The sequence below is a fragment of the Cynocephalus volans genome, chromosome 1 (assembly GCF_027409185.1).
Source record: "Cynocephalus volans isolate mCynVol1 chromosome 1, mCynVol1.pri, whole genome shotgun sequence".
Lineage (NCBI taxonomy): Eukaryota > Metazoa > Chordata > Mammalia > Dermoptera > Cynocephalidae > Cynocephalus > Cynocephalus volans.
In genome coordinates, this window is record NC_084460.1 from 44,509,633 (window position 1) to 44,532,612 (window position 22,980).

At 42.0% G+C, this 22,980-nt stretch overlaps 1 protein-coding gene across 1 annotated transcript in view; it reads left to right on the plus strand.

The window, feature by feature from the left end:
* Window positions 1–4,101: 4,101 nt before the first annotated feature.
* The window catches only part of SLC9A8 (solute carrier family 9 member A8), an 82,696-nt gene continuing 63,817 nt past the window's right edge, over window positions 4,102–22,980 (plus strand). The window contains exons 1-3 of the mRNA XM_063100574.1: window positions 4,102–4,175; window positions 6,279–6,460; window positions 15,594–15,674. Of these exons, the coding sequence (XP_062956644.1) occupies window positions 4,150–4,175; window positions 6,279–6,460; window positions 15,594–15,674 (289 nt within the window). The 5' untranslated portion in view covers window positions 4,102–4,149. The remainder of the gene's footprint in view (window positions 4,176–6,278; window positions 6,461–15,593; window positions 15,675–22,980) is intronic.

Genomic DNA, 22,980 nt, shown 5'->3' on the forward strand with positions numbered 1-22,980 from the left:
GCCAATTTCTTGCCATAAATCTCTTAATATGTATCTCCTACTGGTTCTCCTTCTCTGATTGAACGCTGACTGAGATACGTGGTAACTGCCTTGATTCCCTTTTTAAAAAACTATAAAATGTCAAATTATTTAAAAATGTTAGAGGCTGACCTGTTAGCTCAGTGGTTACAGCATGGTGTTGTAACACCAAGTCAAGTGTTCGGTTCCCTGTACCGACCAGCCACCACCACAAACACAAAAAAGTTTGTTGGTGACCCTGTTTTGTTGACAGCTTCAGTATTTTCTAAGCTCTGAGAAAATAATGATGAGCAAGACCTCAAGTTTCCACATCTGTAAAACTGGACTAATAAGATTTCTTACCATACAGGGTTATAAGGATTAAATAAATGACTGAGTGTAATGTGCTTGGAATAATGCCTGGTACAGAGTAAGTGTTCAAGAAACGTTAAAAGAGATAAAGGACAGAAAAAGGCAGGAGAGAGAAAAGATCCTTGCTTTCAGGGAGCTTATATCCTAGATATAAATGGATAAGCTCAGGACAGAAGGAAAGAAGGAAGGAAAGGAGGAAGGGAGGGAAGAAGGGAAAAAATATCTGATCATGACAAGTGCTTCAGAAACACTTCTTTATGTTTAAGATGTTAGCTCAGGGACTGGTAGCCTACGAGCCAAATCCAGACTGCCACCTGTTTTCATATGGCTTATGAGCTAAGAATGGTTTCACTTTTTTGGGGTGGGGGTAACAGCTAGACAGTACAGGGGTTGAAACCTGGCCCTTTAGTGTTATCAGCACTGTGCTCTAACCAACTGAGCTAACCGGCCAGCCCTGGTTTTACACTTTCAAATGGTTGAAAAATAACTCATAAGGGCTGACCTGTTAGCTTAGTTAGTTAGAACGCAGCCTTATAACCCTCAAGGTCATGGGTTCACATCCCCCTATAGGCCAACTGCCAAAAAAAAAAAAAGAAAGAAAGAAATGAAAAGAATAATAGCATTTTGTGATGTGAAAATAATGTGAAATTCAAATTTCAGTATCCATAAAATTTTATTGGAACACAGCTACATCTACTTATATGTTCTATGTGCTTTTACATTATAGAGTTGAGTTGTGACAGAGATCACAAGGCACAAAGAGCCTACAATATTTACTATCCGACTCTTTACAGAAAAAGTTTGCCAATCCCTGCCTTAGACTGAGTGGTCAGGGAGGGCCTTGCTGAGGAGGTGACATTTAAGCTGACCTGAATGACAAGATGGAGGAAGACTGGAAGTAAGGAGGGCAGAGCAGTCCAGACAGAGACAACAGAAAACAAAGGCAGGAACCTCCTCTCTAATCCTCTAATGGCTTGCAAAAAGTGTGATGAGGCCCTAAGCCTCTGAGGGTGGGAGACAGGAGTGCCTGGCACCAGAACTTGCTGCGCCCTAGGCTGGCCCCTTCCCTGGTACAGCACAGGAGCCCAGGAACTGCGTGTTGAATGGCTTTGTTTGCCTTCCTGGGGCAGTGACCAGGGATTTTATGTTCATTCCCGGGAACAAGTGAGAAGAACCTGGGACTCGCCCACGGGCCTGAGAGCAGGTGCTCTGCAGCCTCGTGATTGGTGATAGGCCCAGAGGAGGCCAAGGCCAAGAACCCTATGGCCATCACAAAGCCCTGATCTGGTCTTGACAGCAGAATCTAGCAAGGGCAGTAAATGGGTCAGTGGGTAGAGAGGGTCAGCCCTCCCTGAATTCCAGCAAGGTGGAGTTTTTTGGTGCTGGTAGAGGAGTGAGAGCAACAAGCCCTCAGTTAACAATTGTGACTGGAGAGAACCCAGTTTACAGTCCTTTGTGGGCCAGTTCATTCCTGCCAGGCTCTGTGCTAAGGGAGGAAAGTAACCTGATTAGCCCAATTTGAGAGCCAGAGAAATTGAGGCAGTGGAGAGCAATAGGGCTGCTGGTTAAAAACACAGACTGCACCTGAATCCCAGCTAAACCATTTGCTAGCTGTGTGACTGCAGGCAAGTGGCTTGACTTCTCTGTGCTTCTGTCTGTGGATAATAGTATCTGCCTCAAAGACATGTAAGCAATTAAGAAAACAATAGTCCAGCACCACACCCCCAGAAAGGATTCAGCAAACATTGGCAGATCCGAATCACATTCTCTGTTAGCTTTGACAATAGTCATAAGAGGTCTCGGAGGGTGGAGAACTCAGGGTTTGAGCTAGACAGATCTCTTTTCCACTCAGTTCATCAGGGCCAAAACCCTGACCTAATCCTTGACTCCTTTCTTTTACATGCCATAACCCATCAGCAAACCCTGCCTTCAATATGCACCCCGAGTCCAACAGTTCCTGCCACCTGCACAGTATCACCTTCATCGAAACTTCCATCATCTGTCACCTAGAGTATTGCAAAGCCCTCCTAGCTGGTCTTGGGGCTTCCATCCTTGCCTCCTCCTACCCCCACCCCCAATCAACTTCCCATGAGTAACAAAGCTGCTGTCATACCTCTGTTCAAAACCCTTCTATGGGGTCGGCCTGTGGCTCACTTGGGAGAGTGTGGTGCTGATAACACCAAGGCCACAGGTTCAGATCCCTATATAGGGATGGCCAGTTAGCTCACTTGGGAGAGTGTGGTGCTGATGACACCAAGTCAAGGGTTAAGGTCCCCTTACCAGTCATCTTTTAAAACAAACAAACAAAAACCCTTCTGTGACTCCCAATTCTCATTTATTTATTTATTCAATCATTATTTATTATTGTCTACAATGTGCTAAGTACTGTTCTAGAGACTGAAGATAAAACGGAGAAGAAAACACAAAAATCTCTGCATTCGTGAAGCTTCCATTCTCATGGAGGGAGATGGACAATAAACACAAGTAAAACGTATAATATTTTAGGTGTCATGTGGAAAAACAATTCAGGGAAGATTGGTGGCCTTGAATTTAATAGGGTGGTCAGGGAACTAGGGGCATCAGGAAGGCCTAATGTAAGGGTTAAACAAAAGCCTGAAAGTAGAAAAGGCAGGTGCTAAAGAGCTACCTAGGAGCAGAAAATTCTAGACAAAGGGCCCAGCAAGTGCCAAAGCGGAAGTGTTCCTGGTGTATTTCCGGCACAAGGAAGAAGACATGGTGACAGTGGTGGAAATTGTGTGGGAGGGGAGACCAGCATCCATGTCAGAGAGGTAGAGGGGGCAGGATTCAGTCCTGTAGGTTCTCCATGGTTTTTCCCTCTGAATGAAATTGCAAGCCACTGGAGGTTTTGAGTAGAGGAGTGACTGGAATTTTAAAGGATCACACTCTGGCTGCTGTGTAGAAGACCATGAGGAACAATGGTGGAGTCAGAGAGACCACTCAGGGAGCTGCTCCAGTTATCCAGATGAGATACGGTGGGTTGGACCACGAAGGAAGACGGTAGCAGAGGTGGCAAATCTAATCCAAAAGCCTTACAATAGGGTACTGGCCTTCCTGATGAGTCCCACCTACCTCTCCAAACTTACTTACCTTATTCTTTCCTGTACCCCAACCCCACGGGCCACTACTAGGCACACAGGAGGTGTTTATTATGTATTGGTTGAGTCGATGAACAAATTAATGAATGATCCGCCTCTAGATCATCAGCACCTATTTTAATGTTAGGCATATAATCGGAACTCAAGAAATGTTTACATATGGAATATTGAACAATACTGCAAAGTCCACGTTGTTATTCCTCTTTACAGCTGAGTTAAGACTTTTCCTGTAGCTTGAGGCTCACACTGGGATAGTTGTCCCCACTGGAGTTCCTTGGCACAGCCGAGTCTAGCCTCGGAGTCTTCCCAACTCTTAGCAGAACGAAGTCCAGGGCGTTGGGTGGAGGGTATTCGCCCTCAGGGTGAGTCACAGTGACTTCACGGGAGTTTCACCAAAAACGTCCCCGCCCGGTGGTGAAAAATCGGAAAATCTTGGGACCAAATGGTCACGTGCCGCAAGCCGGACAGGAGTCCTGAAAGTCCCCAGAAAGGTCCTCCCACGCGCCTCGTCCCACCCTCGGGCCAACGAGACGAAAGAACAGAGAGCCGCCCTCTTACGGCCGAGGCCCCGCCCCTCGCTCGCCGGCTCGCTCGCGCCTCCAGCGGAAGCCGGAAGCAAAAGTGGGCCGCGGCTCTGAACTCGTTGGTTTTGGAAGCTCGAAGGATGGGGGAGAAGATGGCGGAGGAGGAGTGAGTGGGTTTTTCCCGGGCGGCGGAGGAGGCAGGGCTGGGCCCCGGCGGGTGACAGCGAACTCCTCAGGCCGCCCTCCGGCCCTGGAAGGCGGAGCCCCTTGTGCTGGTTGGCCAGGACCGACCATGCCGGCGCGTACAAGGAGGGCGGGATGCGCGGGCCTGGGCTTAGTCGGGCCCTGCATTCTCCTTGAGGTCTGACCCTGGCCTGGGGATCGGCTGCCCAGCGCCGGCCCCGAAAGTGCAACCTATCTTTCACTTTTCCAGTTTTCGGTCATCTGAGGTTTACTGAGCACTCCTCCGCCTCCTCCAGGAAGTCTTTCAGTTCGCCCCCCCCCCAGTCGGTCGCAGCCTCCTCTGTAACGATCAGTTTTCATGTCTGTTTCCTACACTAAGTTTCATTCATCCTAACTGTTGGCCATCGACTAAATTCCAGGCTCTGGGTAGATAAAGGAGGCAGACCAGGGGCTGGCCGGTGTGCTCAGTTGTTTAGAACACAGCCTTGTAACACCAAGGGTTCGGATCCCGTACCGGCCAGCCGCCAAGAAAAATAAAGAGGGCAATCGGGAGCCGCTCTCAGGGAGTTTCCACTCTGAGAGAAAACAAGACCATAAATAGACAAGGTGGTTTAAGATCGTGATTAAGTGCTTTGTAGGAAATGGAATAGTGCTAGGGTGAGGGAGCGTACTCAGGAAGAAGTGACATTCAAGCTGAGAATTGAATAACCAGAAGGAGGAATGAAGGTAACATCAAGTTCAAAAGGCCTGAATCAAGAAAGGGCTTAGTGCTTTTGAGTGACAGGAAGAAAGGCAGATGGCCGGAGTCTAGAGAGCAGTGAGGCTAGCTGTACCAGATGAGATAGAGAGGGGGGTCTGTGTCCTCCAGGTACTTCGGAGCAGGTACCACTGTTAGTCCATGCATGTAGAGCACATTCTGTTGCATGTTATAGATTCCCTGAGTTTGTGGAATGAATATGTGAAGATTAACAAGGTATCCCTTGATTGATACTGGACTCCCTCACCTGATAACTTTTCAGATCTGTCTCTTGGCCAGATGGGGGTCATTTCATTTAGCCATCTTATGTACTTATTTATTTGGGGGCAGCTGACTGGGACAGGGATCTAACCCAGGACGTTGGTGTTATCAGTGCCATTCTCTAACCAACTGAGCTAACTAGTTAGCCCTAGTCAGCTTATTTACTGAGCATCTGCTCTGTCCCAGACACTAAACTGGGCCTGAGCAGCGCAAAGCAAAAGAGGTGTGTAGCCCAATGATTTCTAATTTGGGTTTGAAGCTTGATTCTGCCACTGACTGAGATGTTAGCCAAGTTACACAACCTGTCTGAGCCTAAGTTATTCATGGGTCAAAAAGGGAAAGTAATAGTATTCACCTCAGGCATGTGATGCCTATTAAGTGAGAAGTGATATATTATCTAGTTCCTGGAATGAAGCATTGCTTAATAAATATTAATTGTTATAATCATAATTGCAATTATTATTATATCAGTATTGCACTAGTTCACAATCCCAACACAATGTGAGGAGAGAGCTGTGGGAACAAAGAGGTGGGGTATGTGAATTGGGGTGCGGTGGAGTGTTACAGAGGAGGTTAACATTAGAGTCTTTTGAAATCTGAGAAGGATTTTGTAAGGTAGGGTAGGGTGTTCTGACCAGATCAACCACTGGGCAAATTCAGGTGATTCTTCAACTTGGCAGAAATAATCCAAGGAAAAGAATGTAAGCTGGAGAAATAAAGATCCTAAATAAATAGTTTTGGACCTTGGAATGTATGAGACTCCAGCCTGCCTCCCTTAAAATCCCCCATTAAGTGACACAGAGCAGCATTTCATTTCTATGCCAGCCCTGATTCCCCCTTGTTTCTGCCCTTTAAGTGACTGCATACAGGAGTGCCCAGTGCCGCTAGTACCCTTGTACTGCACAGGCAGGCATTTTCTTAATCAGTTTCTCTCCAAGGCCTGCCTATTTCTTGGAAGACTTGTGAATCCCCTAAAGCTCTTTGCCAGGTTCTCTTTCTGGTTTGAGGTGTGGGTGTTGATACTCCTTTTCTCTTTTATCTAATTCTGCTGCTTTTTATATCCTCTAGCATGTTCCCCAATACAACACATGAGAGTTTCAATGTCACCCTTCACACCACCCTGGTTGTTACAACAAAGCTGGTGCTTCCGACCCCTGCCAAGCCCATCCTTCCTGTGCAGACAGGGGAACAGGCTCAGCAAGAGGAGCAGTCAAGCGGCATGACCATCTTCTTCACCCTCCTCGTCCTAGGTGAATACAGAGATGCCCTTGGCTGCCATCTCGAGTGTTTGTGTGCTCTGTCTGTATGGTTAACCCAGTCCCCACTGTTTTCTTTGTCAAATCTTCCTCTCATTTGGTTTTCACTTCAAAAACTAAGGGAAAATGACCAGTTCGTAACATCATAATAGGACACCCCTTTTCTTTATAAAATCATAGAGCTTAGCAGTTCGAAAGAGCCCCTAATGTAATAACTTAGCCCTTGAATGAAAGAATTAAAGAATTTTTGAGCTAGAAAGAATCTTGAACACCTAGTTTAGTGGATTTTAAATTCTGCTCATACATGCGTGCGTGCGTGTGCGTGTGCGTGTGCGTGTGTGTGTGTGTGTGTGTGTGTGTGTGTGTGTAGATGGTGGTAGCAGGAGGAGTAAAATGGGGGAGTATCCAACCTCTTGACCCTAGCTTTAACCAAAGCAGCATTTTGTCTATTATGTCAATTAGGTTTCCATGTAAAAGTTTATTTAGTTAAAGATTTTGCTGTTATGAAAGAGCAGAAACCCTTGCCCCAGCATCCTGTTTTCCTCAACTTTTATCATTCCCATTAATCATGGCCATGACTTTTGTATATATCAGTACTACCTGTACTGTTATTTACTTATTTTTTTTGGGGGGGGGCGTGCCTGCCTGGTACAGGGATCTGAACCCTTGCTTGACCTTGGTGTTATAACACTGCATTCTAACCTACTGAGCTAACTGGCCAGCCTGTGTTATTTACTTATGTAATATTTTTGTTTACATGGATTCACTCTCACAGACTTAAAATCTCATTTTGTTCGATCTCTTCCTTTAATGGGTGAGGAAATTCAGGCCCAGGGAGGTGAAGAGATTGACATACCTGGTTATTGGGAAACTAGAAATGGATATCCATGTTACTAGACATCAGTCAAGAGGTTTAGATAAAAAGCAAAAACTTAAATGCCTCTCAGAGACAGGAGACGGTAGACAACTGTTTTAGACAAAAGAAATCCAGTTGAAACTACGCAGCCACTTTTGATTAGTTGAATAAGGAAGAAATAGCTTAGAGTTTGACCCAAGTCCAAGCTCTTGTTTGAATATGAAGTTGGTACATTTTCTGCTTTTCTTTAATGATACCAAAGTCATACTTCTAGTTAGAGTAGATCTTTTCAGAAGGTTGAAAGGAAGAACTAGGTTTTTTTTGATGTCTGTTAGAACTGTTTTTTGTGGAAAAGTGTAACTTTCACATTTATTTTCAGACTCTGGTAAATGGTCAAAGAATTTTAATAATGTAGTCATTTTATTTGAAATTTTAAGACTCATCTTTGTCTGTCATAGAGTTTTAGAAACTTTTAAATTTAATACTGAAAAAATACACAAGCCTGAAGTGTACAATATCCCATATAGATTTAATATACCCTGGTAGTTTTTTACCCTGTAAATAGTTGAATTCTATTTTAGGGGATTACTTCAACATTCAAGGACTCTTTTGTTTTGTTTTTCTTTTGTGATAGTAGTTGAATACAAAGAAGAAAAGCAGTTCTCATCTTGCTTAAGAAATCTTTAGTAGCTGAAGTCTTCCTTTGGGATTAAGTAGTATTGTTAGTCTTTACATTGCTGTCAGCTTGATACATAAGAGAATATAAATGGGAGGCCTGGAAGAAACTTTTGTAATCACCTGTTTAAAGGTGGGGTGAAAAGTATAAGTAAGACTTTCAAAGTAACTTTCAGGGTGTAGAGCCTTTAAAATTAGCTATGCCAGAGACTATAAAACAGGTTTCAGTAATGTGTTTTTTAATCTAGGCAAAATCCTGCTCCGTGTTGATACATCTTTGGGGCTAGAAAGGGCTGAACTGTATTTAATAGTGCTGTGTATTTCTCCTGGATTGGCTTCTCTTCAAATAGATCATAACACTTAGACTCTAGAGTCACACTAATGTTAGGTGGGTTTTATTTTCACCTAATCAGATTCTTCACAGTTTATGAGTTGGTATCTCCATGATGAGTAGGTTGGTGTGCACTAGCAGAATGGAATGAGGCTTTCATTTTAAGTAAATATGAAGGCACTTTTCCCTCTGTTCATGTATATTATTGTTTAGTGCTGGTTAGATGTCCAAACAATGTAAATTTGATAAGATGAAAAAAAAATTACTAATAATAGATAACTTGCTAACTCATTAACTATACGAACTATAATGAATTGAGGGAAATCAGTCTGTACTTTATTCTAGACCTCAGAACTCCTGACCTGGAACTTATTTGCTACTTTTGCTTACTATTTTAATTAATTCACATGAAATTGTAACTTTTGTGTTTTGTAAGCACATTACAGGATGACATGTGTCCCCTTTTGTTGAGAAGGGATGCTAACACTCTGGGTACTTTCTTTTTTTTGGTGGCTGGCAGGTACAGGGATTTGAACCCTTGACCTTGGTGTTACAACACCACACTCTAACCAGATGAGCTAACTGGCCAGCCCTGTGGTTACTTTTGACTTTTAGAGGCTTGAAATCGGTTGACTTGCATTTAACCCTTGCTGATCTTTGACTTATGAGAAACAATAATGAGTCATTGTTATTGACTTACAATTAACTATTAACATCATTTGACATACACATTTTATGGACCATTAAACTTAATGGAGTTATTAAAATGGACAAGTCTGTGCTTTAATATATTTTTCATAATTACTACTTCAGGCATGAAATATTGGAGGCACATTAACTTACGGTATACACACCCTCCATACCACACAGAAGTTTTTGTTCTTTCTTGCTGTTTTTTCCAAGTATACTTGAAAACAAATGCTTGTATTTGTATATACATATGTATATTCATAAGCAAATATACATTAACAGGTATATACATGTTCAGACTTTGGAGTTTGTTTGTTTTAACATAAATGAGTCCTATAGCTTGTTTTTTCATATTACACAGGATGTCTTGGAGATCTTTCTGTGTTGGTGTTTTCTATATCTGTCGCATTCTCTTTTTTTATCACAGTAAAATACACATTACGTAAAATTTACCATTTTAACCATCTTAAAGTGTACAATTCAGTGGCATTTAGTATGTTTACAATGCTGTGCAAGCATCATCACTATATAGTTCCAGAGCATTTTCCTCACCCCAAAGGGAAACGTTAAAAGCAGTCATTCCCCATTTCTCCTTCCCCTAGTCCCTGACAATCACTGTCCTGCTTTTTGTCTCTAGAAATTTGCTTATTCAGAATATTTCATATAAATGGAATCATACAATATGTGGCTTGTTGTGCTGGCTTCTTTTATTTAGCACAGTGTCTTCATTTTTCATCCATGTCGTAGTGTAGCATATGTTAGAATTTCATTTCTTTTTATGGCTGAATAATATTCCAATATATGGACATACTACATTATGTTTATTCATTCATCAGTTGATAGACATTTGGGTTGTTTCCACCTTTTGGTTTGGGTTTTTGTCCTTTGGGTTTTTGTTTTTTGTTTTTTTTGGCAGAGGGGTGGCTGGCCAGTATGGGGATCTGAACCCTTGACCCTGATGTTGTAATACCATGCTCTAACCAACTGGTGTTTCCACCTTTTGGCTATTGTGAAGGATGCTGCTATGAACATTTGTGTACAAGCTTTTGTGTGGATGTATGTTTTTATTTCTCTTGAATATTTACCTAGGAGTGGAATTGCTGGGTTAAACTCTGTGTTTAACTTTCTCAGGAACTACCAAAATGTTTTCCACAAGTTTGTACTGTGGTACAAGGGTTCCAGTATCTCCACATCCTTGTCAACACTTGTTATTTTCTGCTTTTGTGTTTTTTAAAAGTATAGCCATCCTAGTGGGTGTGAAGTCATATTTCGCTGTAATTTTGATTTGCATTTCCCTAATGATTATTGATGTTTAGCGTCTTTTCATGTGATTATTGGCTATTTGTATATCTTCTTTGGAGAAATGTCTATTCAGGTCCTTTGTCTATTTTTCAATTGTAGTGTTTCTTTGTTGTTGAGTTGTAGGAGTTCTGTAATCTTTATATTTTCTATTTATTTGACCATTATCAGATATATGGTTTGCAAATATTTTTGTCTTTTTAGACCTATCCTTTTTAATGGCTGAAGACCATTACCTGGCTTCAATAAATCTCATATTTATCTCTTTCTATCAATAGACGGTTTTCCCTTTTGCTCTTAAAGCTATAAATAGATGTTTGATTTATGTATGAGAATAAACTTTTAAATTAATTTTTTATTTCATTTTCTTTTTTTCTTTTTTTTATTGTAACATAGTTGATTGTACATGTCTGTAGGGTGCAGAGTTCAATATCAATATCTGTGTACAATATGTGATGCTCAAATCAGGATAGTTAGTATACTCAGCAGTATACAATATAACATACAGTGTTTTTTGTGGCCCTTTACCCCTCTCCCTTCCCCATTTCTCACCTCTGGTAACCTCAATTCTGTTCTCCTTTTGAAAGTTCAGTGTATTTTTGTGATTGTTGTGTCTTTCTCTTCTTTTTAAAATTTATTTGTTTATTTCTTAGCTATCACTTAAGAGTAAGGACATGCAGTATTTCTCTTTCTCTGCCTGGCTTATTTCACTTAACATGATTTTCTCTAAGTTCATCATGTTGCTGCGAATGGCAGTATTTCATCATTTTTTTATGGCAGCATATTATTTCATTGTGTAAATATACCACATTTTCCTTACCCAGTTGTCTGATGATGGACATCTAGGTTGGTTCCAATTTTTGGCTGTTTTAAATAGAGCTGCGATAAACATGGGAGTGCAGGTATCCCTTTGACATGATGATTTCCATTCCTTTGGGTATATACCCAGCAGTGGAATTGCTGGATTGTATGGCAGTTCTATCTGTAGTTGTTTCAGGAATATCCATATAGTTTTCCATAATAGCTGCACCAATTTACAGTCCCACCAACAGTGTAGGAGGGTTCCCCTTTCTCTGCCAGCGTTTATTATTCTCTGTCTTTTTGATAATAGCCAGTCTGACTGGAGGGTGAGATGATATCTCATTGTGGTTTTGATTTGCATTTCCCTGACTCTGAGTGATGTTGACCATTTTTGCATGTATCTGTTGGCCATTTGTATATCTTCCTTTGAGAAATGCCTGTTCAGCTCTTTTCCCATTTTTTAATTGGGCTGTTTGTCTTTTTGCTTTTAAGTTGTTTCAGTTCCTTGTATATTCTGGGTATTAATCCTTTGTTGGATGCATAGTTTGCACATATTTTCTCCCACTCTGTAGGTTGTCTTTTTGCTCTGTTAATTGTTTCTTTTGCTGTTCAGAAGCTTTTTAGTTTGATATAATCCCATAAGTTTAATTTTCCTTTTGTTACCTATACTTTGGGGGTCATATTTGTAAAGTCTTTGCCCAGTCCTACCTCCTGAAGTGTTTCCCCTATGTTTTCTTTTATGAGTTTTATAGTTTTGGGTCCTTTATTTAAGTTTTTAATCCATTTTGAGTTGATATTGGTATATGGTGAGAGGTATGAGTCTAGTTTTATTTTTCTACATGTGGATGTTCAGTTTTCCCAGCACCATTTATTGAAGAGGCAGTCTTTTCCCTAATGTGTGTTCTTGGTGACTTTGTCAATGATCAGATGGCTGTAGGTTTGTGGGTTTATTTTTGGGTTCTCTGTTCTGTTCCATTGGTCCACGTGTGTTTTTATGCTAGTACCATGCTGTTTTGGTTATTATAGCTTTGTAGTATAATCTGAAGTCAGGTAGTATTATGGCTCCAGCTTTATTTTTTTTTTGCTCAGGATTGCTTTGGCTATTCGGGGTCTTTTGTTGTTCCATATGAATGTTAGGATTGTTTTTTTCTATTTCTGTGAAGGATGTCATTGGTATTTTGATGGGGAGTGCATCAAATCTATAGATCGCTTTGGGTAGTATGGACAGTTCCACAATGTTAGTTCTTCCAATCCTAGAACATGGAATGTTTTTCCATCTTTTTGTGTCCTCTTCAATTTCTTTCATCAGTGATTTGTAGTTCTTGTTGTAGAGCTCTTTCACCTACTTGCTCTAGCCTGCTGCTTAATCTCTCAGTTGTGTTTTTTATTTCATTGAATGACTCCTTCAGTTCCATGAGTTCTGGTACATTCTTTTTTAAAGTATTAATCTTTGTAGATTTCCTCCTTCATATCCTGAATAGCATTGCATAGTTCATTGTGTTGTCTAACTGTGTCTTCTTGTAAACGTTGAGTTTCCTTATGATTTTTACTCGGAATTCCTTTTCAGTCATTTTAAGGGTTTCCTGCTCTGTGGGGTCTGGTTCTTGAAAGTTATTGTATTCCTTTTGTGGACTCAGATTTTCTTGATTTTTCATATTTTTAGTATCTCTACATTAATGTCTGGTCATTGGGTAGAGCAGTTACTTCTTCTATTACTCTCCTTCCCTGGACTCTGCTAGTGACCTTCCTTATGTCAATTCAATTGAGTAGTCAGTGGTCCACCTGCTGCTACAGTGGCAGCGGGTGCTGTGGCTGTTGCTGTGGTAGTAGGCCGCCCTTGTGGTGGTGGTGGCTTTGGTATGCTGCCGACATGGCAGTGGTGGCTCCAGTGGTGGTGGCTGCTTACACAACTGTGGTGGCTGCTCACATAATGATGGTGGCTGCTCACACAACAGTGGTGGCTGCCTGGTGGTGTTGGTGGTGGCAGTTGGACAAGTTCCCTGCTTGGCTACGGTGTTCACAGTAGCGGCTCATGCAGCTATGGTGTCCACAGCAGCAGTGGGGTTATCTTATGGTGGCTGCAACCGCCTCCCTGGTGTCTGTAGTGTCTTTGGTGGCAGCACAGTTACCTCATGGGAGTGGCAGCAGAACCAGCACCTGCAACTGCCTCCCTTGCATCTGTGGTGTCCATAGCGGCAGCGGGGTTATACCTCATGGGGGCAGCAGCAGCAGTGCTAGAGGCGACACCTGCCTTCCTTACATCTGTGGTCTCCACAGTGGCAGCAGGATTACCTTGTTGGGGTAGCAGTGGCACTGGTGGTTGCAGTAGCCTCTGTCGTGTCTGCGGTGTCTGTAGTGGCAGCCGCAGTGGTGGTGGCTGCCTCCCTCACGTCTCCAGTGTCCTTGGCAACAGTGGGGTTATGTTGTGGCCATGGCAGTGTCGCTGGTAGTGTCAACTGGCTCCCTGGCATCAGTGATATCCTTGGCAGCAGTGGGGTGGAAGCATCAGCAGTGTCTGCAACTGCCTCACTTGTGTCTGCAGCGTCCTTGGCAGCAGCAAGGTTAACTCGTGGCAGCAGCAATGATGTGGTGTTTGCAGCTGCCTCTCTCGCGCCTGTGCAGTCCATTGCTACAGCGATGGGCCACCTGCAGGACTGCTGCTCTATGGGGAGCTGCTCTGTGATGGGCAATGGTTCAGGGACCAGACAATGGCTCTGGCGACTGCAGCGCCAGTGGGCGCATTCCGATCTTCTTCTGCAGGAGGAATGCACCCTGAGCAACTCTAGTCTGCTATCTTCCTGGAAGTCCCACTTTAAATTAATTTTTTAAAATCCAGCATGGCACAAGGGAAGAGCAGAAACTAACTCAACTCCCTAGATCTATTTTCTGTCTACTTGTATGCTCACGTACCTTTTTTTTGTTTTTTTTTCCTGACAATAGGCATGCTCATTGGTCACATATTGTGCTTGTGCATTGGAACTTTTCTTTTTCTTCTTCTTTTTTGTTTTGGTTTCTGGCCAGTATAGCAATTGACCCCTGGACTTTGGTGGTGTTAGCACCAAGCTCTAACCAGCCAGCCCAGAGTTTTTTCTTGCTCCTAGTATTTAATGTAGGATATTTCTAACGGGATTAAATATTTATATTAAAATAACACCACAGATTGATAGTTTAAAGCACAGAATGAAAGGAGGACAAAATTTCTATATTTACAGTTGTTTCCTTTCTCTGGCCACCTGGTTCTTTTTGGTGGCATTGACGAAATCTAATTTATCTTTGTGAGTTGTGATGGCCATTTAACAGCCATGCAGATTGTTTAAACATTTCTTTTAAAAAAATACAACAAAATTATTTTTAGTACTATTAAAATAATACTGTGATTGATGAAATGGTATACCACCTACATGCCTAATAAAAAAAAAAAAAAAGAGACATGTACTCTGACATTTGGACCGTGAAATTATATAGGAAAGGTTTATGTGAGAGTATGCTCATTTTTTTTTTTTTTGTCCAGAAACACTCCTTTCAAATAGTTTTACATCTTCTTTTCTTCTGTAACAACACCTCTGTGAGGAAAGTCAGCCATTATTCCTGTTTTGGAGTTTGAGGATTGAAGGCAGCCAGCTGGGAGCGAGGTGGTGGGGTGTGTGAACCATGGTTAAGAGCACAGGGTTGGAATCAGACTCAACACTGCAGCACCTACCAGTGGTGCGACGTCTGTAAAGCCTCAGTTTTCTCATCTGTAATCAAAGGAGATAATGGTAATAACAGCTAGTTCAGAGGGTAATTGGGGGATTAAATGAGTCAGTGTATGGGAAGTGTTCAGCATAGTTCCTGGCTCATGGGAAGCCCTCAAGCAGGGGGAATGGCAGTACCCAGCCGTATTCAGCCGGGGAGCAGGAGTGTCCCATTTCAGATCTTCTTGATGCTCTTGTCACCAAATCATAGTATTCACTTTTTCCTGTTTGTAAAACACCCTTGCTTTTTTCTATATTAAAAGAGAGTCAGTCACATGGTGTCAAAATATTTCATGTCGGCATAATTTGTTTTGCAATTATATTTATGTAAAAGTGATTACTTTTATTGACTTCCTCCTCACCATTTAGAGTTTTCAAGTTGATGATTACTTCAAAAGAGTTGAGGACCATTTCTCAGAATCAAGAAATTTGAATAATTTTAAATGGTTGTATAAGGTTTAACAGCTTATGAAAAAAAGTAGATTTCTGTTGCTCTTCCAGCATAACTATTGGAAAATGAACTAATTCAGGCATAAAAAGAAGTATAGAGAAGATATAATAAACACTATAAATCTACCTTCAGGTTAAGAAATAAAAAATTAAAAATACAAATGAAGTTCACTGGGTCATTGCCAATTGTCCATTTTTCTGACAGCCCCCTAGAAGTAACCACTTCATTGAACTTGGTGTTTATCATTCAAAATCAGACTTTTTTAACAATGTCTTATTTTTTTCCCACAGCTATTTGCATCATATTGGTGCATTTACTGATCCGATACAGATTACATTTCTTGCCAGAGAGTGTTGCTGTTGTTTCTTTAGGTAAGTGCTTATTGGTGATCCTATAATAGAAGCAGTAACAATAACTACTATTTTCTGAGTGCCTCCTTAGTGCCAGGAACCACAAGAGGTGCATTACATACCTGATCTCATTTAATCCTCACTGCAACCTGCCATAAGGGTGTTATGATCCCTTTTACAGCTCAGAGAAGGGTGGTGACCTTCTGAACATCATGTAGAAGCTCATGGATACAGCTCAAAGGCCCTTCATAGGGCCTTCTACTTCTCGTAGAACTGTGTTTGGGGCTTATTGACCTCTGCTGCTAGGCTAGCTGATATCCACTCAACTAAGGCAGGTAATTGACACTTAATTCATAGACTCATCAAATTTTACAACTAGAAGGATACTCTGACTTTACAGTTTACGAAAGAGAAATGACTCAGTATCAAAGTCAGACATAAAGTCTTCAGAAATCATTTCATTTTATCCCACTTAGATGTCTCTCTTTTGTTTCCTGTGGCAACTGTTAAGATAATTAGCTTCTAGTTGGAGTGAATGAATCAGTGTAATAACAGATGTGAAAGCATGTGCAAGTTCATTGAAGTGGTTAGTGAAGGAAGCAGGGACTTTTCAGTAAGTACTGAATTCATGGCTAACGTGGTGGGGATGCTTTCAGGCACAGAAAATAAAGTTTTACTAACATCCAAAGCATTTATCAGTTTATTGTATTGTTACTTGTACTAGTTTCCGCTTGCCTACTGATATTTAATTTTTCCTTATCACCACTGATGTTTTATGACTTCATTTTCTTTGCTTTGTAGATCTTGTTTAGTGGAGTAGCAATTCTTTCAAAATATAGCTGTGGAAATGAACATTCAGACTATTCACTGGTTTCTCCCTCCCTCCTGTATCTTTCCTAGTCTTCACAGTACTACTAAGTGCCAGATTCTGGCAAATGAACTTTTACATTACCACCTCATTTAAGCCTTATAACCTTCAGGTGATGCTGTATTTTAAGGAACATGCCCTAGATAGTATTGATCTTCAGTATAGAGTTGGAAACCAGTTTTGCTCAAAGAATTACTGTTCTCTATTTAGCAGATTCTTTAGTTGTAATCTTGGCAGATTCTAACAAACATAGACAACAAGATAGCTCTAAGAATGGAAGACTCATTTATTAACATTCTTTTTTTGCTATTAGGCACGTTGGAAATACCTACATAGCTAAGACTCATTATTCTGGGGCATTCAGTAAAGGCTTAAAAAAACATTCCAAGGAATTTACAGTTTTGTGATCAGTTTCATAATTTCTTTCTTTCTTTCTTTTTTTTTTTTTTTGTGCGACCATAGATAGGAGCCAACAGTTTCATACTTTTTTAAGAATAAAAATTATAGTTGGTGTCTATTTAGGTATCATGCACATGGAAATTAAACTGATAGTTCTTTTAATTTGGTTTGGAATGTCAGGATCTTTACTCTCTCTTGAATGTTTGGGTAACTGCTGCTAACTGAACGCCGATGCTTACATTAGGACTTACAGCACACATTGTTGGTTGACTACCCAAGAATCGTTTCCCCCTTCTTCCTTGAAAATAGAATCTTATTTTGACCTGGTGTCCTGCCACAGTGTGCTCAAGAAAGATGGGCTCCTCCAAGTCAAGATTGGTCTCTGTCATCATGGTAATTCTATTCTCCTTTGCCAATGATTGGTTGAGAGGTGTGAAGGCAGCGAGGCAGTGTGAAACCCAGTTCTGGCCAGTGACACCAAGAGGAAGTGTGCTGGGGTGGTGGGTCCTGGAAAATGTTTTCCTCTCTCGTCAGAACAAGAGAAAGTTTCAAGTCTTGTGGATGCAGTTTTCCATTTCTCAACAGTGCTACTCCTCTTTTTGGCTCCACTCTCAGGCAGGCTCTCTCTATGTGGTAAGCCCTTACAGCAGCAATTGCAGTGGAAAAGATGGCCTCCTCTTCCCTCTGTCACCAGAAGTTGTAGGATGAACTCTGACCCCATGGCCACCTCCAAATTGGGGACAGAGTGGAGTGGTGTTGGGGTCAGCCAAAGTTCTCCATCTGCGAGTTTCATTTCTTCGTTGTTGTTGCAGAAGTATTTGTAGCCTGTATAGCCTGGTCTTGAGAGAAGTGATGGAAAGTAAGCCTTGCTTTCACTACTTGTTTGCTAACTCAGGTGATTGGAAAGCTAAGAGCACTTCCAGGGAAAGAGTGCCAGGGTTCAGAAAGTATTTTTTTATATATTAGAGGACATTTGATTAGAATTTGGAAATGCTGACAAAGCTATCAAAATAGTTCTGTATTTCATAAAGTGATAGAAGTTGAAGGAAAACTGTTTTCTCTAACTGGATCAAAGTATAACAAAATATTGAGATATCTACCATTTCAAAATTTCCAACTTTTGTGTCAAAAAAGAATCCAGATCAAGCTGCCAGAGAAAGTGTGTTTTTCTTTCTTTTAGGGGTTAATTTTCCTAGCCTACCTCTTCTAATCAGAAGTTACTTTTTTTTTTTTTTAATTTTTATTTTTTTAGTGGCTGGCTTATATGGGGATCCAAACCCTTGACCTTGCTCTAACACCATGCTCTAACCAACTGAGCTAACTGGCCAGCTCCTGAAGTTACTTTTTAGTCTGCAATCATTTAGAGACATTATTGGCCTTTTGCTTTATGGCTAAGTGTTCAGAGTTCCTAAGAAATTGTTGGTATAGAAAAGGACCACCTGCACTCTAAAAGCACATTTCCCTCCTACTTTATTGAATTTCCAAATGAGTGTCCAGCCTTTTTTCATTCTTTGTGAAAACATAGCATTTACATGAAGTTCTAGGGCTGGCAGGTTAACTTGGTTATAGCACGGAGCTATAACACCAAGGTCAAGAATTTGGATCTCTGTACTGGCCAGCTGCCTAAAATAAAATAAAATAAAAACTGTGAAGTTCTAAAGAGGTTTCCTTGGCTCGTGTTCAAAGCTTTCAGGATACTTTCCATACTTTCTGGAATTCTGTAGTTTGGGCCTGTATTAGTCCATTTCTGTTGCTTATAACAAAATACATGGAACTGGATGATTTATAAAGAAAATGAAATTTATTGCTTACAGTTTCTGAGCCTGGGAAGTTCAAAGTCCATCTGGTAGTGGCAGCAGTGAACCAGGGGTCTCACAGTGTAAGATGGTGGAAGCAGAGAGAGAAGAGAGAGAGATAGCTCCTTATGTACTCTCCTTTTAAAGCCCTCAACCACACCCCTGACCACCGTTATTAATCCATTCACTACAGCATAGTCCTACAATCCAATCACCTCTTCAAGGCCCCAACTTTCAGTTACCATAATAGGATTTCCCACCGTCAACAGCTAACAGTGGGGATTAAGCCTCAATGAGGTGAGGGAGGCAGGCACCCAGTCTATAGCATTCTGCCCCTGACCCGGCAAATTCATGTCCTTTTCACACACAAATACATTCACTTCATCTCTAACGTCTTAACATGTTTCAACTCAAAAGTCCAAAGTTCAACGTCCCATCTCTGAAATCAAAACAAGTTATCTACTTCCAAGATATGATGGTGGGACAAGCATAGGGTATGTATTCCCATTCCAAAAGGGAGAAATATGCCAAAAGAAAGGGATAACAGGTCCTAAGCAAGTCCAAAACCCAGCAGGGCAGGCATTAAATCTCAAAGCTGGCGAATCATGTATGTTGACTCCATATTTGATGTCCTCTGCATGCTGGTGTGGGAGTTGGGTCCCCAAGTTCTTGGGTAGCTCTGATCCTATGGCTTTCCTGGTTTCAGGCCACACTTCAGCTCTCCCAGGCTAGTGTTCCACTCTGGTAGATGCACAGGTCTGGGATCTTCATGGCTGTCTCACTCTCATGGCTCCACTAGGCATGGCGCTGATGGAGTTTTTCTGCTGCAACTCTGACCCAATGTTTCTGCTTGGCATTGCTCTAGCGAAGGCTGTCTGTGGTGACTCTGCCCCTGTAACAGATCTCTTCCTGGGCCCCCAGATTTTTCCATATATCCTTTGAAATCAGGGTGGACGCTCCCAAGCCCTCACAGCTCTGGCATTCTGCAAGCCTGCAGACCCAACAACATGTGGATGCCACTAAGGCTTCTGGCTTGTATTTTCCAAAGCTGCACGTCCAGCCACAGCTGGGGGCAATTTAGCCACAGCTGGAGTAGCCAAAGCAGCTGGGGTACTGGTGCTAGAAACAGTTTCCCAAGGTGGCTCTGGGCAGCAAGCCCATGGAGGGCACATCAGGCCTATTCTCCAAGACCATTCTGTTTCCCTAGGCCTTTAGGCCTGAAATGGATGGGTTGGCCCCAGAGGCTTCTGCAATGCCTTCAGGGCCTTTTTCCCCTTTTCTTGGTAATCCCTTTCTTTTGTACTAATTGTTTTAGCACTACTGCATTTTTATTCTGAAAATGGTTATTGCTTCTCTACCACATGGCCAGGCTGCAAATTTTCCAAATCTTTACACTCTGCTTCTCTTTTAAATTCTGGTTTTATGTTGTGCCTTTGCTGCCATATCTCAGTGTAGGCTGTTACGGTTGGCCATGCAGGTTCCTCAAGGCTTTGCTGCTTAGAAATTTCTTCTGCCAAATACTCTGGTTCACAACTTTTTTTAAAAAAAAAATTTTATTGAGTGTAATTGATTATACATATTTTTGGGGTTCAATGTTGACATATATTGATCAAATCAATATTACTTGCATAAGTATTGTTACAAATTGTACTTACTCTTTATGCTCCTTGTCCAATCTCTCCCCCATCCCCCTCCCCCCTCTGATAACACTAAATTTCTTCTCTCCTGAAAGAGTAATGGTTACTCTGTTGATTTGTTGCCTAAATGATCTGTCCAATGCTGAGATGTGTGTTCAGGTCCCCCAATGTTATCATAGAGCAGATGCTTCTTCTGTCTCTTTGGAATGGGCTTTGTGGAGAGACAGCCTCTTCTTTTCTTTGGTCTCTGCCGGTGACTCTCCTTGTGTCAGTGCATTCCAGTGGCTGGCGGACCACCTGCATGGTGGTTATGGAGTCTAGCTGCTTTTGCGGCAGCCATGGTTATTGTGGTGGCTGTGGTGGGCCACTCCCATGGAGGTGATGTTTTTGGCATGCTCCTTACCTAGTTGCTGGTGGTTCCCACTCCATGCCTCAGGACCCTGGGCAGGCCCCAATGGGTACTCTGTTTTTTCTTTCAGTTCTGTGTTGGATTATTTGCTGTTCCCACCACTTAAACTCTGCGCTGGAACTAATTTGTTGTCCTTTGCTTACTTCTAAAGTGGGGGAGCTTCCTGTGGGGACCAGTACTTGAGCTCTATGGTTGAGCTAAATTGCTGCTTTGCTGCTGATTCCCTGGGGAAGGCTTTTTGTGCAGCTCAGGTTTTAATGGTTAACTTTATAGGTACTCCCAGGTTTAGCAAAATCCCCTGCACCTGGGTTGTGTAGAAACTCTGGTCTGGGCCTGAGTCTTTTCATCAAACTGCACCCCATGCAATTCTATATTCCTGACCAGTCTCCTCTGAGTGGTCCTATGCTGATTGGGAGGCAGATCAGCTGTCCTTGCTGTGCTCCAGTGTTCTCCTGGTGGGCCTGTCTTCCCCACTGCCCATGCTCCCAACACTTCCCATGGGATGGGCTGTGCTCCAGTCCCTTGTAATAATTCACTGGCCACTGAGTGGCTCCTTTTTTTTATCTGTTGTGGCTCCTCAGTCCTGTGTGAGTCATGGGAACCCTATTGGTGGTCTTGCTGGCCTGGAGGTCACCAAGGCTCTCTTCTCTCCTGCCATCTCCAAGCAACTTCATCCAAAGGGCACAGCTGCAGCTTTTGCTGGCTCCTGCTCCATGTGCTCAGCAGCTCCAGCCTGGAAATGGCCGGGGCTTGAAATGGTCAGAGTGGTTTTTTCTTTCTCTCATCATGGCTTCTCCCGCCTTCATGCACTCTGTAGGTGTCTCCTGCTCTTCCCCTGAGCTCTAGCGGCCCCAGCTTGGCTGTCGTTGCCCTCCAAGAGTTGATCTGCTGGAGAGAGTGATGCTGGGGACTGTCTATTCTGCTATCTTGACCTGAAGCCCCTTGTTCATAACTCTTAAGTTCCAACTCTCATAAAGTCCTAGGGCATGAGCAGAATCCAGCCAAATTTCTTGCCAGTTCACAATAAGGGTGATCCTTGCCCCAGGTTCCAATATACTCCTTCTTATTTCTATTTGAGACCTTCTTAGAACAGTCTTTACAGTCCATATTTCTTTTTTTTTTTTTTTTTAAAGATGACCGGTAAGGGGATCTTAACCCTTGACTTGGTGTTGTCAGCACCACGCTCAGCCAGTGAGCTAACCAGCCATCCCTATATAGGGATCCGAACCCACAGCCTTGGTGTTATCAGCACCACACTCTCCCGAGTGAGCCACGGGCTGGCCCTTACAGTCCATATTTCTATCAGCATTTTGCTCACCACCACATAACCAGTTTCTAAGATGTTCCAAACTTTCTCTCATCTTTTTGTCTTCTTCTGAGTCCACTAAACTCCTCTAACCTTTGCCTAACCCCCAGTTCCAAAGCCACTTCCACATTTTCAAGTATTTGTTATAAGCAACACCCCACTTCTCTGGTACCAATTTTCTGTGTTAGTTTGTTTCTGTTACTTATAACAAAATACTTGAAACTGAGTAATTTGTTAAAAAAAAAAACCCCAAAATTTATTGCTCTAAGTTTCTGAGGCTGGGAAGTCCAAAGTCCAGGGAACATAGCTGGTGAAGGCCTTGGTGGTGGTGACAGTGACGGCAGGTTATCACATTTCAAAAATGATGGAGCAGAGAGACCAACCTCCTCATTCACACTTTAAAGCCCTCAGAACCACACTCATGATCACCATTATTAATCCGTTCACTACAGCATGGTCCTACAATCTAATCACCTCTTCAAGGCCCCACCTTTCAGTTATAGGATTTCCCACCATCAGCAGTTAACAGTGGGGATTAAGCCTCAATGAGGTTGGGGAGCATCCAGTCTACAGCAGGGCCTTTAAAAAAGAAAAGCACAGTAATAACTATACAGAAAAAAGAAAAATCTTGTTCTTTTACAGCTCCAACTATTTTAATCATCTTCATTCTCCTCCAAACCATGTGTAGACATGTATGTATGTATTAGATAATTTTATGTGGTTTAATTTGAGTTTATATCATTTTTTGTGTTCTTCTCTTTTTTCTATTCTTTCCATGTATTAGCAGAGTTCATGCATTTATTTTTATTGGCCATATAGCACTGATTCACTTTTTATATATTTTGGGCTAAAATTTGTAAGGAATAAGAATGAAATAATCTTATTGCTCACTATCCTCTGTTGTATATAGAA